This window comes from Zootoca vivipara, chromosome 13, assembly GCF_965207765.1.
Source record: "Zootoca vivipara chromosome 13, rZooViv2.hap1.1, whole genome shotgun sequence".
NCBI lineage: Eukaryota > Metazoa > Chordata > Lepidosauria > Squamata > Lacertidae > Zootoca > Zootoca vivipara.
Genome location: NC_142596.1, coordinates 22308009 through 22326781, shown reverse-complemented (window position 1 = coordinate 22326781; position 18773 = coordinate 22308009). Strand labels below are relative to the sequence as shown.

At 46.1% G+C, this 18773-nt stretch overlaps 1 protein-coding gene, 1 long non-coding RNA gene and 1 pseudogene across 9 annotated transcripts in view; 1 reads left to right on the top strand and 2 right to left on the bottom strand.

The window, feature by feature from the left end:
• Positions 1 to 5038, bottom strand: part of LOC118092664 (uncharacterized) — a 63411-nt gene extending 58373 nt beyond the window's left edge. Inside the window, exons 1-2 of one of the 4 annotated variants that reach the window (XR_015946907.1) lie at positions 4712 to 5038; positions 1360 to 2512 (exon numbers count right to left, since the gene is read on the bottom strand). This is a non-coding gene — a long non-coding RNA (uncharacterized LOC118092664). The remainder of the gene's footprint in view (positions 1 to 1359; positions 2513 to 4711) is intronic. The other 3 variants (XR_015946906.1, XR_015946905.1, XR_015946908.1) reach the window with 3 other exon arrangements.
• On the top strand, positions 151 to 16391 carry NR2F2 (nuclear receptor subfamily 2 group F member 2). Of its 4 annotated transcripts, none has more exons than XM_060282614.2 (3): positions 151 to 591; positions 10450 to 10977; positions 14667 to 16391. In XM_060282614.2, the coding sequence occupies exons 1-3, from the start codon at positions 549 to 551 to the stop codon at positions 14939 to 14941; spliced, it is 846 nt and encodes a 281-aa protein (XP_060138597.1). In that variant the 5' UTR covers positions 151 to 548; the 3' UTR covers positions 14942 to 16391. The 4 variants fall into 4 exon arrangements, with proteins under 4 accessions (XP_060138597.1, XP_034986905.1, XP_034986904.1 ...); XM_035131014.3 differs by lacking the exon at positions 151 to 591 and adding an exon at positions 7127 to 8334; XM_035131013.3 differs by lacking the exon at positions 151 to 591 and adding an exon at positions 7127 to 8334 and having other exon boundaries at positions 10429 to 10977.
• Positions 5586 to 7472, bottom strand: LOC148683650 (uncharacterized; annotated as a pseudogene). Its single transcript, XR_015946894.1, has 2 exons — positions 7453 to 7472; positions 5586 to 7228 (listed from the first exon to the last, which is right to left on the bottom strand). The product of XR_015946894.1 is annotated as an uncharacterized LOC148683650 (transcript).
• Positions 16392 to 18773: the final 2382 nt, after the last annotated feature.

Sequence of the window (18773 nt, the reverse complement as noted above, 5' to 3'; positions counted from 1 at the left end):
AGCCCCAAACAAGGTGCAACGAGGCGTTCTTCCTTCTAAGGAATGAGAAGATAGATATCTGCTACCTTAACGTTTGGGTGGGGGCTCTTTCCTTCCCCCCCCCTTTTTTTCTTAAAGGCGAGGCGCGCATTCTTCAAACGCTGTGAAGCAAACTCCCCCTCGGACCCGCACTGTTTAAACTTAAGAGTGTGCATATATAGGATATTCTTCTTCTTATTTCTCCTCCCTGCCGCCTGTTCCAAGGCTCCACGCTCAAAATACACAGGGGGGCAAAACACATTCCTTTATAGATTGAGAAAGATCTTATCCTTTCGTCGCTCTTTTTCTTTTTTTTTCTTTTTCGTTCGCTGATCCCTTCAGGTTCTCCCCCACCCCCACCTCCCAATAGTAACCACCCCTCGCTCTCTTTTCTAAAATCAGTTTGTACAATCGCTAAGATAAATACCAGGGCGATACGTTTTCATTGCCTAAGGGGGTTTTCTCCTGCCCATTTCCCCCCCAAAAAATAATAATTTAAAAGCCATCAGCTGCCAAACAACAGGAAGAAGATGCAAGCGATCTGGGATCTTGAACAAGGCAAATATGTTTTGGGTATGTTTCATTCTCTTTTTTAAATTTCTCTCTCTCTCTCTCTCTCCTTCTCCTTGCGACCTAGTTTGCGGCCGTGCGGGTCTCTCTCCCCCTCTCTCATTCCTTACTTATTCCATTTTAAAGGCTGAAATCCGAAGCGCAAAGTAATGCCCTGCGTTGAAATTGAGAGAACTTCCCCCGCACCCCCGAAGTCAATGGTTTGAGGGTCGGGGATGAAAACTCTGCTTTCAAAGGTTACGTGGGGAGGGCGGGATTTGTGCCGGGAGGGGGGGGGGTCGATGTGTGTGTGGATTTTACATCAACTACTAATTGAGAGTAAGGTCCGTGTGTGTGTGTGTGTGTGTGTGTATGTATGTGTATGTGTGTGGGTGTATGTCGTGAAAAATATGCTTCTCTATAAAGCCCCTTTTCCAGCTATCCAAAGGGTATCCCCCCCTTCCAAACCCGGTTCGGATTCGATGATGATGCCTCTCTGAGTCAGAACTAGTCTAATATCTCAAGGTCGTATTGCTGTGGGTATAAACAATGATTGAAAGGGGGGAGGAAAAGGGACCTCTCTAAGGCAGGGAATAGGAAATGAAACTCCAAGAATTTGTAGCCACGTGCGTTTTTTGCTTAGGTTTCTCTCCTCTCCCCCCCCCCCCCGCACCTTCTTCCAGGAGCAAACTGAGTTTCTCGGCTAGCCTTCTTTACAGTCCCCGTTCCGCAGCCCCGCTCGATCCTTCCCCCCTTAACATCTCTGATGGATGATAAAGTAGAGGTACTCACCATTGCCAGAGGGGATATCTGTTGCCAAATCCAGGTTTCCAGGCGCAAAGTTTTGCTTGTTCCTTTTAATTGTTGGAGGTTGTGGAGTGGGGGGATTAATAATCTTCAGGCTGATGTCACTTAGAAAAAAAAAAGCCGCGTGGAAGAGCTCTAGACTTTCCCTAGCGCGAGAAATACGCACGCACATTCACTAGCTTACACTCGCTTCTCCCTATTAGACCGGCGGGGGGATTCCTTATCCATCCTATGTCGCCTCCTCCCTTAAAAAAAAAATCACAATTTTTTCGGAAGTTTGCAAGTCCGGAGCACAAAAAGATGTTATTTTATTTTATTTTTAAAAATGACATAGCTCCTTAACTTGCAATCCAGAGGAATTAATCATATTATAAAAGTACAGAAGTTTAGGAGTTGCTTGCCTCCCCCCCGTCTCGCTTTGCCTACGCTACGTCCTCCCCCCACGTCCCTTTCCCTTTAAGAGCAGCGTTTCTTTGAAAGTTGGATTTTTTTCAGGCCGATGAAAGACTTACGCTAGGGGGCAGACGCATACTGTACTTCTGGAGTCTTCCAGCCGGTCCTCTTCCTCCTCGCCCCCCCCCCCGCCTCACACACACCAATACACACACTTCTGTCCTCTCTTTCTCTCTCCATCTCTCGCTCTCCTAGCATATGTTCTAATTTAGCACTGTAAATTTTTCAGAGGGCCCGACTCTGACAGCCCCTGGTGATTTTCAAAGTACCACAAGCCAGTGGTTAAAAATTACATTGACTTGAAAGTTCAGTGTCGCACAATGGAGGGCCACTTTCCCCCATTCATAGCTCTTCGGATGGAGCTGGGAGGGGGACGCGGGGGGGGGAGGCAAACAACACAGTGAGCATTCATTGAGTCTTCCCCCCACGTAACCCAGCGGTTTCCCCCCACTGATTTCACTTCAGAGGGTCCAAACTTCGTTGCAAAGAAGCCAGGAAGAACTGAAGGAGGGTTTCTTGTTGTCATTGTTGTCGTTTTACCAAACTCTCCCCATCCCCGCACCTTTCGCCAGGAAAAAAAAAGAGGGAAGATCCCTGCTTCCCCACCTCGCTTAGCTTAACGTTTTCCTTCAAATTTTCCACACCTTTTCTATTTAACAGCCCGGATCTCCTGATGATTGTACACCTGTTTTTTTAAAAAAATGGGAAAGTGGATAGGTATTAATAATAATTAATAATTCAGCAGAAGTTGCAAAATGGACCCTTACTTGCAAGGCAATAAATAAGGTCTGGGATTATAACTGAGCTCTGTAAATTGACAGTTATGGATGATGAATTGGTTTGAGAATCGTTCTCTTTAAGCGATCCTATGTTGATGTGTAATGGGGGGGGGAGAGAGAGAGAATGAACAGCCAGTCAACCATGAACTTGCCAACTCCCCACCTCTGCTATTTTTAATAGTTCCATCCTTTGGATGAACAGACGTACACTATCAAAGCATTTGATGTTAGGGCTTGAGTGAGCTCCGTCTATTTTAGTTCTCAGTGATTAGTTGCTTTCTCTTTTTACGAACCTGCAGGAAAACGATTAATACAGAAGGGTTGTTATTTCCCCTTTCGGATTTTTTAATTTTTGTTTTGGTAGTCTCTGCATTCAGCAGAATCATAAGGTGTAAGAGATTTCTTCTGATAAAGTAAGATATGGTGGTGATATATGGGGAGAATTTTCCTTATATAGGCTGCGATCACCTATATATCCTGTATATATGTATATATCCAAGATATATATTTCCATACCCTGTTCGCTTGTTCTCTGCAATCCTAGAGGCCGATTATTTCCATCTCTTCTGGATCACAGAGGGCATCTTCCACTGTTTACAGGCGGCCAAGTCCTTCTGATCAATAGAACATTCCACCGCTCGCTTTGAAACTGACCGTATGAAACGGACAATATTGCCAGGCTCCTCACTAGGGCCAGTAACAAGCAGAGTTCATGTTACAACTTTCCTGCCCTCGTCCGTAGCACCTGCAGGCTTAGCAACAGACATTTATTTCTTCAGCAGAAAGGGGTGGGTGGTACGAACGTGGCAACGTGATAGCGTTGAGCTGATGGAAAGAGTTACAGCTCCAGGTCCAGATATTTGTCTCATGTATCTGGGATTCCCATTGTCTCATTTAATAAGTGTCTTGGACATACCTCGTGTGTGTTTGTGTGTGTGTTCATATACCGTTTATATATACTCTAAGAAGTCTGTGTGTGCAAGTGTGTGTGCGGGTATATATGAGTTATATAAATATATATACTCTCAGTTTTGAGTCTGTTTCTAGCCTGCCATTTATTATTTTTCTCTTGTCCTTCTCAGCAAATGTATTTCGCTGGAACACTTACTTCTCTGCCTGGAGGTCAGTTTGCCTCTAGATTGCAGCGCGAGAGATCCCACAGCTAGGCGATGACTTAAATTTGTAACCTCGTCTAAGGCTATAAAATTAAATCAAGTTGCAGAGGTTCAAATGTGCTTCGCCATGCTTGGGTGTTTTGTTTTGTTCTGAAATTCTCCCCCTTTCCTTCCTGTTAACATAAAGGAGGAAATATGCTTTCTTAAGGGGTGGTGAGAGAGGGGGGAACTTTGTGTCTTTCCAATTCGATGCGAAAAGGCTGTAAATGTGTTTTCTGGGTTTGATTAACTCCATCCTTTTCCTCCCTTTTCCTCTCTGATTCCCCCCCCCCTTCCTCGCTATCATCGCCTTCCTCCTAAGAAGGCATCTGGGTTAGATGTGTCCCCATTTGGGAGTATGTACAGGCGGCCAGGCGTTCTGCGCCTATGTATGCATGTGTGTATTTGTATGCTAATTTTTTCCCATTTCTGTTTGGATTTTGGAGCAAAGGGAATGGGTTCTTGGAATGCTAGAGGCTTCAGGGAACAGTGAAGTGTGTGGTTAAGTATTCTGAAGTCTGTTACCATAGCCTCTGATGTATGCGCCCCTATACATTGATAGATGTCTATCTAATGTATGGGTCGAGCAAGCAGCTTTCAAAAGATTCCTACGCAGTGCCAGCAAATCAGTTTATATGCATCTTTTCCCCCAACGGGCCAGCCTCCTCTAGAGTGTTAGGAAGGCTGAGACTTCCTAAGCTAGAAATCTACATGCTCGAAATCCAGCTTTAACGGCCTCCCTCGCTGCATATCCAATCCATGTCAGAAAGTGAGAGCAAGTTAGCGTTTGTGTCCCTAGATCTCTCTACAAGACCATCATGCCAAGGTTAGAGTGTATTCTCTTTCCTTCCTTTTTCTTTTTTAAAGAAGGGGTGTTTCTTTTTAAGAAAAACAAATAAACAATTCTTTGAGTTGTGTGTCATCAAGCAATTAAAAGTTCAACCCACCTACCTGTAGAACTTTAATCCGAAATGGGTAGCGTTTGTGTCAATCTGTGTTAGCACCGCTGCGACCCAAGCTGTCTACAGTGCAGCATTTGTCTAATTTCTTTAACCCAGGCACATACAGTTCCCCTAGCGCCACTGCTCAGCTGAAATGACCCTTCCCTATAAGAACGAAATTGTTTTTCCCCACCTAAACTCAGCAACAGTGGCAGGAAGAGGATAGAGCTGTCTCTCTTCCTCAAGCCTCAGCCTTTCACAAGGGGATGAACCGCACTGTGGGTCTCCCAGCAAAAGAGTTCAGAAAGTCCGTCGTCTCACAAAGACCTGTCTTCTAGCATCCTTTAAAAAGAAGTGGTGTCCCGACCTCCACCCACCCTCTCGTGTGTGTGTGTGTGTGTGTGCGTGTGTGCAAAATCAAGACTCTTTAAAAAAAAGCCATCATTGCTAGATCCCTCATTCCCATAATAAATAAAATAAGTATAATGCTTCTTCTTTTTAAAAGAAAACTTCCCCCTTCAAATCTTACTTTTGTTGCTCTGAGTTTCAAAGCTGGGTGAAAGAAATTGTGGGGGGGGGGTACGGAGTGAGAGAAAGAGAGAAGAAGGGGGGAAAGAAAAAGGGCGCGGGGGGGGTGTTGACGAGATAGAAAGGAGCAGCAGCAGAAGAGTCAAAGAACAGAACTCCCTTTAGGACCTGGTGGACTTCCCGGGGCTCCAGCCATCCCAGCCGTGCACAAGGCTGAACTGCCCAATGAGGGGCGAGGGGAGGTCCGGGAGCTTTTGACCAGTCAAAGGCAGCCTCTTGCCTTATAAGGCGAGCGGTCGCCATGGCAACGTGTGCTAAGTTGCAGCCGTCGTGTCAAAGTTCACTATATAGAGAGCTGGGTGAGCTGATCGCGGAGAAAGCGTTCGCCACTCTCCCCAGCCCCGCTCCTATAAATCGCATTCACTCCTTTAAACCCCCCCCCCACTCCACCTACCCACCCACCCTCCTTAGCATATTTGATCACTGGGATTCTCTCTCTTTTTTTTCTTGCCTCTCTCTCTCTCTTTTCTCCCTCCCCTCCCTTTTCTTTTTCTTACCCCCGTTTCTCTCTCTCTCTCCTCGCCTTCTCTCTTTCTTCCTTTCGCTGCCCCCTCCCCCTTTACCTTTTTGTGCGCGTGCAAAACCCTCTCTCGCTTGCCCCCATCTCTTCTGCTTGCAAGGAGAGCTCTCTTCCTCCCCCCGCACAACCCCCAGCGCCAAAGGACCGCTCCAAAATCTCCACTTTTGCATGCATGCAAAAAGAAAAGGGGGGAAATCTGGTGCATTTTCCTTCCTCTCTCTTTCTCTCTCTTTGCTTCTGATATTTATTATTAATTCTTATTAATTTCCACCCCTTGCTTTCCCCCACCCACCCAACGACACCCACTCGGGCCCCCGTCTCCCCCTCCCCCCTCCTGCACTCCTTTTATCCTTCTCCCTAGCTGAGGGGGGCGGGTGGGTCGGGGGGCTCCTGAGCTTGGGGAGAGTTCGCTCTTCTCTCGTCTCCCCCCACCGCGCTCTCGCTCTCTTCCTCGCTCGCTCCCTCCCCCCAGCCCTCTCTACCCACCCACCCACCCATCTCCTCCAGTGCCGCCGCCTCCCTCCCTAACCCCCTCCCTCCCTCCCTCCCTCTCTCCCTTCCCTCGCCTCCTCCTCCTCCCCTTATCGCCCCATGTGTTGTGCGAGGAAGCAGCTTTGCTAAAGAGACCCACTTGCGAAAGAAACGGGAGCAGCATAAGGCAGCGGCAAGCGGCGGCAGCAGCAGCAGCAGGAGCAGGAGGAGGCGGCTGCGAGCGAGCGAGCGAGCAAGCCGGAATAGCCTCGGCAGCAAAGGAGGAGGGGGGGGGAAGACCGAACAAGCGAACGAACGAAAGAAAGAAACGAGGGAAGAAAGAAGCGAGGAACGAAAGAAAGAAAGAGCTGGGCGAAAGAAGAAGAGCGAGGCACGCCGAGAGAGGGGGACGCACCACCAGGAAACCAGGGGGGAACCCGAACCCCCCAAAGGCTCCCTTAGCCTATTTCGCGTGTGTGCGTGTCTCGTGTGTGTGCGCGCGTCCCGTGTGTGCTTTTTTGTTTGTTTTCTTTGGCCAGGGCTTTTTCTTTTCTTTTTCTTTTCCCTCCCCCCCTTCCCTCCCTCCCTCCCGTCCTCCTCTCTTCTCCCTCCCTGCCTCCCTGGTTGATGTTTCTACAGCTTCGCCAAACTCCGAGCGGGGCATCCGATCCCAGCACTCCCACCGGCGGCGGCAGCGGGAGGAGGAGGCGGCGGCGCAGCAAGGACGGGGCTCCGGAGCGCCGCGCCGAGCGTGGGATCTTCTGCCGCGGCGCCTTTCGCTCCTCTCCTCCAGCGGCCGCGCGCCGGAGTTGCTGCTGCTGCTGCCGCCGCCGCTGCTGCGAGCTTTCCCCCCTCTTTGGCTTTCGATGGCTTTCCTGAATGGCTGACTGCGGGCTTCTCTGGATCTGGCCCCCAGACACCAGCCTCTCCTCCTGCAACTCTGCTCGGCTCCCAGAGAGGGAGGGAGGGGGGGAACTCTGAAGAGAATCGCCTCTCTCTCTCTCTCTCTTCCTCCTCTCTTCCTCTTTTGTACTTTTCTCCTTTATTCATTTGCTACCAGACAATCGCCTCGAACCTCTTTGCTCTGCTTCCCCCTTCCTCGTCCCCTCTCTTCTTTCTTCCTCTCTCTCTCTCTTTCCTCGTTCTTGCTCTACTTTTCTTCCCCTCCCCACCTCACTTTGGTGGCCCGCATTGCTGACTTTATTTTGGGGGACTGCCCAGCAAGGAAAAAGTGGGGCGCAAGCAAGCAAAGGGAAAAAAGGACATTAAATTAATTTAAAAAGAAAGGACCAGAGGAGGGTAGAAGAGAAAGAAGAAAAAGAAGGGAAACCGCACACAAGCCGAACAACTTCCACAAAAAAGGGGAAAAAAGAAAGAAGGAAAGGGGGACAAAAACTCGCCAACGCGAACTGGGGAGGACAGCAAAAGAGAAAACAAATAAAAACAAAGGTGGACTAAATTATATATTTATATCTATCTATATCTAGACAGAGAGATAAATAGGTCTCTCTCGCAAGGACGCTTCCTAGCTGAAGAGCTGCGGGCTCAGCCCTCGGAAGAAGCGGATCCGCTGGCAACCGAAAGCTACGGGGGGCGAGCAATTTGGCCAAGGTGTCCCATAGATATGGCAATGGTAGTTGGCACGTGGCGAGACCCGCAGGACGATGTGGCCGGCCCGCAAGGAACGCAGCCTTCGCAAGCGCCTCCTGTGCCGGGACCCCCGACGGGTGCCCCGCACACCCCGCAGACGCCGGGCCAAGGGGGCCCTCCCAGCACGCCCGCGCAGACCAACCAAGGCAGCCAGCAGAGCCAAGGCGAGAAGCAGCAGCAGCAGCAGCACATCGAGTGCGTGGTGTGCGGGGACAAGTCCAGCGGCAAGCACTACGGGCAATTCACGTGTGAAGGCTGCAAGAGTTTCTTCAAGCGCAGCGTCCGCAGGAACCTCAGCTACACGTGCCGCGCCAACCGGAACTGTCCCATTGACCAACATCACCGCAACCAGTGCCAATATTGTCGCCTCAAAAAATGCCTCAAGGTTGGCATGAGACGGGAAGGTATTGGAATTTCATTTGTTTTCCACTTCTCAACCAACCCCGGTGGGGAGGGGAAAGAGGGCGGGAGGTCTCTGGATTTGCGTGCGCATGTAAACAGAGACCAGCGTGGGATGAGGAGGACTAGGACCGTGGATTTTAGAGATGGGTTGCCCCCTGGGATGCATAGCTTGTGTACATATCCTCTTATTTTGCAATGGCCTGGAATGGGGAGTGGTGTTGTCCTTGGGAAAGCAGGCTTAGGTGAGTTTAACAGAGCAAGGAAACGTGGTGTGGTGTGTGAGAGGCTGGGGGTGGGTGGAATGTGTTTCCCTGACAAACATTGGCTCGCTTGTTGATTCCAAGAAAAGCTAGATTCCATTTTTATTTTATTTTATTTTTCCTCTCAACCCACCAGCCCCAAACACAATTACTACGCTACGAGAATGCTGTGCGTTATACCTTAGAATGGATTTGAAGGGCTCCAATAAAAGAGGGGGGTGGGTTCTGTCCAACGGCGGGGGTCAGAGGCCGGCTGGGATCTTTCTCCTCCTGCCCACCCTTCCACCGCCCGCAGCGATCCATAGGCACCACCATTCCCCAAACAACGTGCAAGACGTAGCTCTGTAACTTCTCTCCCTTCCCCGAGTTGCTAATCCCAATAATCAATCAATCAATCAATTGCCAGAGAGGTTCCCTTCGGTTAGAAATTCTGCGAGGCTTCTTTCAAGATTCCCGGGGCTTTCTCTCCTCCCCAGTCCGGGCGAGAAAGCTCACCCTCGCGCTAGCAAAACACGCGCGCGCGGGGTCCTTTTTGGCCTATGCCCCTGATAATAATCAAGATTTCATTTATGTATTATTCCAATTCTTTTTCCCGGGGGTTGGGAGGGTGGAGGAGAGCAAGCCGGGCTGCGGGTGGGGGGAGGGGGGAGGGGGAGAGAGCGATCAGGGATCTTAAGCACCGGAAGGAAACACACAAATAAATACAGAGTTTAAACCAGGGAGGTTTCTGTGAGCAAGATGGAGCTCGGTGGTGGAAGATTCCGAGAGGGCAAGGGAAGGCAAGCCTGTAGCTTCCTTAATGGCGTTGCGCTCGCCGCCTCCTCCTCCTCCTCTCCCCTCCTCCCGACCTCCGGTGTCTGGCTTATGTTTGGGGGTTAAAGGCTGCCCTCCTTCGCTCTCTGAAACGCTCAATCTCCACCTTGGGCCACGTTGGAGCCAGATCCAGCCCCTGCAAAATAAAATATAAAACATTCTCTCGCCTTCCTTCTCAACCCCCCTCCCTCGGCGCTTTTGTGGGTCTTTCTCTCTTTCATTTTCTCTCTTCTTGTCACCATGTAAATTTATGAACCAAATGAGAGGCCCACTTTCCATAAAAACAGCCGATCCCGGGGTTTTCCAAAGCTTCGCTCCCACCCCCACCTCTGAATGAATGGCGAGGAAATGTAACAATAGGCCGTGCTGTTTGATATTATTTTATTTTATGGACGCGTGTGACTGCAGTTCTAATCTGATCTCTCTCCCCCTTTGATACAGATTGTGTTGTAGTTTTAAAAAGGAAGCAGCAGCAACTCTCCTTCTTCGGGGAAAGCGGCGTTTGGAAATTATGGGGAGGGGGGCCTTGCCTGCCAGTTTCTCCCTTCAAAAAATAATAATAGCGATGTGGAGAGAAGATAATTCGAGTATTTTATTTTAATTGTGTTTTGATACGTCTGGCGATTGAATGGAGGGGGCTAAAGAGCCGCTTGTGTTTGTGTTTTGCCCGCTGGCTGTTCGTTTGGCCGAGGAAGGGACATTACTTTTTGCCTTCTGCAGCTCCCCCCCCCAAGCTTTTGATCCCTCACCCATCTTTTCTCCCCCACCCCACAAAAAAAGTACATTTGGATTGACACCCGCTGACATATTTGCCAACGTGCTGGTTGCTGTCTTCTCAGCAATTTGGGGAGTGGGAGACCCAGCTTCTCTGCACCTCCTTGACCCTCCTGAGTTTCTTTAATTCACCCTTGAGTCTGAGCAAACTCCCCCCCAACCCCAACCCCCCCCAAAAAAATAAAGTAGCTTTAGATGTGCTAGCTCCAGAAGGGACTTCCTTAGCAATTCAGATATTAATTGCTGTAGTTTCTTCCTTATTTACTGCAGCCGTCCAGAGGGGCAGAATGCCACCTACTCAGCCGACCCACGGCCAGTTCGCCTTAACCAACGGAGACCCCCTGAACTGCCACTCGTACCTCTCCGGATATATCTCCCTGTTGCTGAGGGCAGAGCCTTACCCGACCTCGCGCTTCGGCAGCCAGTGCATGCAACCCAACAACATTATGGGCATCGAGAACATTTGCGAGCTGGCGGCTCGGATGCTTTTCAGCGCCGTCGAGTGGGCCCGGAATATCCCCTTTTTCCCCGACCTCCAGATCACCGACCAGGTGGCCTTGCTGAGGTTAACCTGGAGTGAGTTGTTTGTCCTCAACGCGGCCCAGTGCTCCATGCCCCTCCACGTCGCCCCGCTCCTGGCTGCCGCCGGCCTGCACGCCTCGCCCATGTCCGCCGACCGAGTTGTAGCCTTTATGGACCACATACGAATCTTCCAAGAACAGGTCGAGAAACTTAAGGCCTTACACGTGGATTCGGCGGAATACAGCTGCTTGAAGGCCATCGTCCTTTTCACCTCAGGTAAGCCACAGGGTGGGGACTCTGGGGGGGGGGGGAGGGAGCGAGGAAATCTGAAAGTCTCCCCTGCCCCAACCCAGCTTCCTTGGTTTTTCCGTGAGAAAATGCGGAATTGAACTTGTAACACCGCAACTGTTTTTTGGGTGGTGGTGGTGGGGAGAAGAAATGAGCAGATTACATCTCTCATCCTATTTGTTGCATGTTTACTCGGTAGTAAGGCCCGCTGCGTCCAGTGTTAGTTCAAGGGTGCTTAGCATTGAAGCAGAGAGAGACAGAGAGCCACGATTTATTTCGAGGAGGAAAACCCTCCAAATATTCTGCCTTCAATTTGAATGTAATATGGACAGAAAAACTTTTTTATTGAGCCATGTGCAGTCACTGTTGGCGAAGGGGGATAAAGTCTTTCGCTAAATCTCCAAATAAAATAACCTCTGGCATGATATAGTTAAAGCAAGAGCAAGCTGATAAATAACTAGAGTATGCTGGAATCTGATCATTTTAAATATATATAATAACTAGTGGAATTCTTAACCAAGCAGAAAGCCTACTTCAAAGGAGATAGAAGAATCCTAAAATTAAAGGGACATTTGAGGGTGATACCGGTATGTGCTGCAGCTCTAACTAGAGTATCCAATAAACAAACGAATCACGTTCTGGAAAGGATTGAGGGTGAATAAACTCTCATGGTAAGACCTGCCGGCCTTGGAGCAGATTGCCAAGGGGAAGAAAGTGGGTCTGAACCATGGTCAGAGGAGCTAGATGTATTTTAAATAATAATGATAATAATAAGAATAAGTTGAAGCAAGAATGTGTGTTTGGAATTCAAGTTGCTGTCCCCCATACAAAAACCTAGCGGTAGTGGCAATACAACTCATCCATAACAGCAGCGGGGATGAGGAATGTGAAGAAGTGTTGCAACTGTAGTCTCTGAATTGCAACATTATGGGTTTCTGTTTTAACTCCCCTTTAAAGAAAGAAAGACAAAAAAGAAATGCATGTTGGAAAAGTGTCATTTAGGTTCATCAGAGCTGCCTGGAAGCAATCCCCATGAAACTCGGTGGAGCTTACTCCTGAGTAGATGTGTAGAGCTGCACTGTTAAACAATCAAAAGTGCCAAAAAAAGAAGGGGGGTTGGAGAGAGAGAGAGAGAGAGAGAGAGAGAGAGAGAGAGAGAGAGAGAGAGAGAGAGAGACTTTTCAGTGCCAACTTTCTGCTGCATATAAATAGCGCTACAGTTATAAAACAATAATGGAATGCATGATGAAATCTAATTAGCTGTGGTTCAACCTGGGTGAGTAATATATCTGATATTAACTCTCGAGGCAACATAATTTCAAGACATACTTTCTTTTTAAAAAATATATAATTCATCGGATCAGGCCTCTAACAGTATGCTAGATTCTCAGAATATAAATTGTGTGTGTGTGTGTGTGTGTTTATCTTGTAAGTAATGGGGCAGCTTTGGGTAGTGGCCATGTGATGACCATATGAATGGAGGCAGGATCTGTAAAGTAATTGCTCATCAGTATATATATAGATATATATTTTAAAATCTTTTCTTTAATTTTAAAAATACCTTTGATATGAGGAAATAGGCCGAGGCATCTGTAGTTTATGTGGGAAAATTAGGATTTACAATCCAGTCCTTGTTATGTTAAGGGAGGTCTGAGGAAACCAAGTGCATTTCTGGACATTGTCCAAAATTTAGGTCGTGACCTGAACTTCCTTTTATATATTATTGCTTTCCACAGTTACACCTCTGCCCACCCCACCCCCTAGCCAAAATATTTGTTGCCGACCTAAATTAGTTGGACTCAGAGGTGATCAATTATCAGAGGCAGCACTAGAAAGGAACAGTATGCTTTTGTGTGTGTGTGTGTCCTCTATTAAAAGGAGACATTATTTCCTTCAGGATCTTCTCTGAGCCTTTTAAGGCCTACATATGAACCCCAAACATTTGATTTCAAATCTGGTGTGGTAGTGAGTTACAGTAATGTGATTAATATTGTTACCTTTGTGGGGAAAACCTCTCAGCTGTTGTCTAAAGTGCGAAATTTATGACTGTTTGCAAAATGTGGATCTGCATGTAAATTGCCTTCCCAACTTAGATAAAGCTTCTGTTATCTGATTTTGTGGGGTTATAAAACATGGGGGGAACGGATGCAGGGATTTGTCAGCTAAGACACCCCAATAGCACTGGGGCTGATGTGTTATTTAGATGAAGAGAATTTTCATATAATATTTACTGGTGCTTTCTATAGAATCTATATCTAGATTCTAATGGCTTTGAAAAATATGCATGTGTTAGTGCTTTGCCCAGCCAGCTAAGGTCACAACCTGAGCAAAGGCAGCTTCTGATTAAAAGGGACCTCATTGTATTTTAGCCTGTCAAAAGTGGGGCAATATATATATCTATATATTAGTGCAAAACGTGGCAAGAATTCTAAATTGTTTTTAAACAGATTTTTCCCTTTTTTCCTTTTAAAAAATCGTATCTTACAGATGCATTTTTTTAAAAAAAATAAAAAGTATATATTGGTATGATTGGAAAGAAAGGCGAGGAAAGAAAGGGGAGTGGGGGAGAGAGAATGAGAAGGGGAGAGAGAGAAACAGCTCTAATGAAGAGAGCGATCAGAGTTTGCTTGGTTGCCTTTGAATAGGCTAAACTGACAAGATCAGTTTTAAAGGACCACTTAAATCACTTTCAAAGACTGAGGGAAACGGCGGTGTCTCCTTTAGGGGAGAATCGCTTTTTGGGTGCGGGGCTCCATTATCCTGAGTTGAGCCAGTTTCTTAACGTGTGTGGGTTTCTCCCTTCTTCTTTTTTAAATGAAACTCTCTTTTCTGGCCTTTGAGATTAGACCCAGCACAGTTATTTCCCCAGTGCGAGCATGTGTGTTGTGAGGAAAGACCATGTCTTATCTTTCTCCTCCTCCATACACCCCCACCGTCAAAAGACTCCCCCGCCCCGCATCCCAATGCAATGAAAATCTGGTGAGATCACTGAAAGGTTTGGGGCTAATTTTAAAATGAAGACCTCAGGCAAAATCCTGGCCGGGAAGGCAGACTTTTGGATTATTTTTATTTTTAAAAGAGCACGTGCTCCTGTTGAAACCGAAAGAAAGAACAGGAAGATCCAAACGCGTGTTTACTCAGAGGAAAAAAATCTTGCTGGACTGGCTCCCTAGGTAGCCTGCAGACAGGACTGCAACATGACTCTCCTCTATGTTTGGGATTGTAGCTTGAGCAGGGCTTAACTTGGACTGAATCATGTCCTCGAGGCTTATTCGGAAGTCCAAGACTTAAACTCAGCGAGCCTGACTTTCAAAAGGGAAAATAAATGTCCGTAGGGTTGGAGGGAGAGATCCACAGATTTGGGCGCGCACTAGCAGATCGACCCAAAGCACGTTGACCCCCCCCCCCAAGTTCCGCGGGACTTAAGTCGCTAGGAAGCTCCCAGCTTTAGCTACTAGGAAGCAAGTCTCAAAAGATTTCAAGAGCAGTGTCTATCTTGCAATGCTCACGACTTCATCCTTACAGTTCTTAGCTGTGATTTTATTACACTATTGCTATTATTTTAATTGCGGGGGGGATTGGTTTTTAAACCATTCCAAGTGGAAACTATAACTTGTTTGATACTGACGACACTTTCCCCCTCCCTTCCCCTCTCTTTGAAACCTACTTTCTTCCAGATGCGTGTGGTCTCTCCGACGTAGCCCACGTTGAAAGTTTACAAGAGAAGTCCCAGTGTGCGTTGGAAGAGTACGTAAGGAGTCAGTATCCGAACCAGCCTACGCGATTTGGGAAACTGTTGTTACGCCTCCCATCTCTCCGCACCGTCTCTTCCTCAGTCATAGAGCAATTGTTTTTCGTCCGTTTGGTAGGTAAAACCCCCATAGAAACCCTTATCAGGGATATGTTACTGTCTGGAAGCAGTTTTAACTGGCCTTATATGGCCATTCAATAAGGGGAAAAAATGTTGGAGAGAGGAAAAAACAAACCCACAGATGAGAGAATTTGAAAAAAAAATTGGAGATTTTGGAACGGAGGATTTTTGCGAGTGACATTGGGGTCTGGCGGTTGTTTAAACGTCCTTCAGCTAAGCAAGGATGTTGCTTCTTGGCTAAAAATGAAGAGAGAATAATTGGAATGGACTGAATACTAATTAAAAAAAAGACTTGTGATATGAACTTTTTACAGACTGAATTAAGAATTCCCCTGTTGTCCAGAAGTTGCTACTTCTCTCTCTCTCTCTCTCTCTCTCTCTCTCTCTCTCTCTCTCTCTCTCTCTCTCTCTCTCTCTCTCTCTCTCTCTCTCGTTGTTTTTTAAAAGAAAAGGGGAAAGAATTTTTTTCTTTTTTCTGGGGTGTTTAACTTGAAACACAATCTCTTGCTAAAAGTGCATTTAAAAGAAATCTGGAGAAAATTAATGGAATGGAAACAAGTCTCTCTCTCTCTCTCTCTCTCTCTCTTTTCCAAATTATTAATTTGTCCTATGTTGTCTGTGTACCTATAGGGTTTTGTTTGGGGTTTTTTTTGTATTTTTTCTGGTTCCAAACCAGTTTATTCTGTGGTTCTATAATAATTTTGATATAATCTTGCCTTCATTTAAAAAACAACAACAACTGTGTATCCTTTAAAAAAAGTTCTGAAAGAATTAAAACTGTCTCAGAAAGGTTTATGAGAACATAAAGAGAAAAAAAATCCCCACAATAGTAGGAAAGATGGAAGCGCACTTACAACTAGTCAGCCAAAATTTAGCTCCAAGCTACAACAGCTATAATTATTGAGAGTGAATAAAAGAGAACCACAACTATCCCCCACCCGCAAGCCCACCTTCCCTTGACTAGGTTTTTATATATATATATCTATTTTAAAGACAAAACATGAATTTTGGAAGGGAATGCGTATTTCTTGGAGGGAGAAGGAATTGTGTCTAAGACACAACACGGTTTTGATGAAAACACACATACACACACGCACACAAAACCACACATAGGGTTTCATCACAAAGTGAACTTTTTGTAATTTGAATGAAAATTGGGTTCCTCCTAGTTGTCCTAAATTGTTACCAAGTTCCTCTATCTGTTTGTATATTTGCAAGCTCTTTGTATTATAATACTTGTTGATATTTTCCCTTTTTTTAAAGAAAAAGAAAAAAACCATTGAATTCAGCATGACAAAAAAAATAACACTACTGTTGGCACTTATAGATAATGTGGTTGATTCAGTATCTTAGAGTTTACAGTTTTTGTGTTTTAAAGAAAAAAAAGCTGAAGGGTTTTTTTTTTAAGTGCAACATTTCTGTATACTGTAAAAGTTATAATAACTGAAAACTGTTTGGTCCAGTCTTTGTGTGTTATATTCCAAGGAAAAATTGAAAGTATTCAGAAATTAAAATATTATTTGATATCTGACACCTTGTATGGCTCTCCTAAATGTCTTGGGGTAAAATATTCCTATTTATTCTTCTGTTGAAGAGGTTTTGGTCCTTGGATAGATAGATAGACTCTGCTTCAAAATCGGCTTGCAACACAATAGGTGTTGTTTGTGTGTGTTTCCTGTCAAATAGGTGGTGGTGGTTTGGTGGTGATGGTGAGATGTTCCAGCTTCAGCTCCTGGTTTAATTGTGGCTTCATGAGGTCGCCAACCTGATCCTCAATATGTTTGCCCCCAAAATAATTTTCACAACCTGTGTGTAGAGTACATAGGATTGCAACCTAAGATGGCAACATTTCCTTTCCTGTTATCCTCTTGATAACTACAAAAATAATAGTAGTAATAACAACAACTGCAGAGGGGATGGTTAAAAGAGCAATGACCCGTTAATTCTGTCACACTTAAGTGCCTACATAGGAACTGATATAAACACAAGTACAAAGAAACACACATAGGTATGTATGTATGTATGTATGTATGTATGTATGTATGTATGTATGTATGTATTGTGAGTATATAATCTGGTTCCATCAAAGTGGCATTATTGAAAAAGTAGGTCAGTTGTTTGCTCTGAATCCCAATGTCTGTGACATAGAGAAGAACTCTGGAATTGTTGTGTGCTGGTTGTCACTGAGAGATCTTTTCAACTCAGAAGTGGATTTGCATTGTTTCCTCACCATTTCTGTTCTTGCAGAGAGCCAAAGATTCTCAGACCATAAGACAGAATGTACAAGTTGTGTGTGTGTGTGTGTGTGTGTGTGTGTGTGTGTGTAGGCACCTAGCATTATAAAAGAAGGACTTATAATAATGCATTCTGAGTCTAACTATAATTAGGAATAAGTATGATTGATTCCAAAAGACGCTGCACTTAAGGCTGCAGTCCTATGCTAGGAGCAAGCCCCACTGAATACAATGGGATTTATCCCGAAGGAAGCACGCAGGAGATTGTGCTGTAAATAGTAGTGTATTTGTTTCAACCCAACATATTGAGTAAAGGCCAGATTCCCACTGAAATTTTTGGCTCCAGTATGGCCTTAAATTACTCAAAAACGCTTCCTCTGTCCCTTCCTACAGTCAACTTTTCTTACTCTCCCTGCGCTTCAGCTCTCCAAAGCAGGTTGACAAAAACTCTGATGTCTTGTGAATTTGAGTGGGAGGAGGGAAGTATAGAGGGTGTGCTCAAAATAGCCCCTTGTCACCTCTTCTTCTAAGGCTTTCTGCCCCCACCCCCAGCCACACATTCTGACCCATACATACATACTGTACATACATAACGAAAGAGCCCACCAGTTTGTGAACTACACTCCATCTCTGGCTGGCTTCCGTTCCAGGCATATGGACCAAACATTGTTTTTATTTATTTATTTTCGAGGAATGTGTGTACTCTTTGGGAATGGCTGCAAATGATTTTTCCCCCCTATGAACCCAAGGCACTTTTGATATGCATAGATAAATATGCTTGCTGGTTTAGAGAGGAAAGTGATCCTCCGGTTTTAGTGGTGCTTTTCGTGCTGGTTACTGTTTGCTACTCTAAAGGATGTCTGTGTCTGAATACAGTACAGTATGTGTGAATGAACTTAACAGGGGAGTAGAGCTTCTCCTTCTCTAACTTCACCTCGAAGGATATCCCCCTTTGGCCTGCTTGCTTTCCGTGTGTGGTGGTGTTTGTTCTTAAACAATCGTTTATTGCAAAATTGCAAATGTGTTTCCTGGCATATTGCAACTTAATGATGTTCAGCTCAGCCATTCCTTGGTTTTTCTTCTTCCCCCACCTTCAGACATCTGGGCTGTTGCTCGGTTGTTCTTCCTCTATATACCTGTCTCTCTTGGCGTTGCTTTCCCTCCCCTCCCCTCCCTCGCTTCCCCACCTTAACTTTCTAATCGAGCTTGGACTGGAGAGATGGCGGCAGAAAAGAGCTGAATGTAAAAGGGATTCAACAAAAACCCAGCTCCAGCCACCACCACCACCCCGCCCTTCCACTTTCCTTCTTCTCCCTCGGTAAATTTTCCATTCCATCTCTCTCTCTCTCTCTCTCTCTCTCTCTCTCTCTCTCTCTCTCTCTCTCTCTCTCTCTCTCTCTCTCTCTCTCTCTCCATATATGCATCCATATATTTGGAAAGGCTTCGAGGTGGAGTTGTTTAAAGGCTTTCAGATAGGTGCGAGTTTATGGCATTTAAGGAAAGTTTTTCTTTGCCTGCTGACTTAGAACAAAGGAGCTCCCCCCGAGCAATTGAGCCGGACAAAGGAGGTGGGCCCGGACTCAGAAGGAGTCCTATGTGAAATTGACTAGCTCTTATGAAAAAGCTGCTAAATACGAGCAACTCTTTCTCTTGAAGTGTCCGGAGATTTCCCTCAAGCC

Bases quoted from the DNA above. Each gene is read 5' to 3' on its own strand.
- NR2F2 (XM_035131013.3), top strand. From the start codon at position 7,905: ATGGCAATGGTAGTTGGCACGTGGCGAGACCCGCAGGACGATGTGGCC. The intron at 8,335-10,428 runs GTATTGGAATTT...TAATTGCTGTAG, and splicing joins GGTTGGCATGAGACGGGAAG to TTTCTTCCTTATTTACTGCA. The intron at 10,978-14,666 runs GTAAGCCACAGG...ACTTTCTTCCAG, and splicing joins CATCGTCCTTTTCACCTCAG to ATGCGTGTGGTCTCTCCGAC.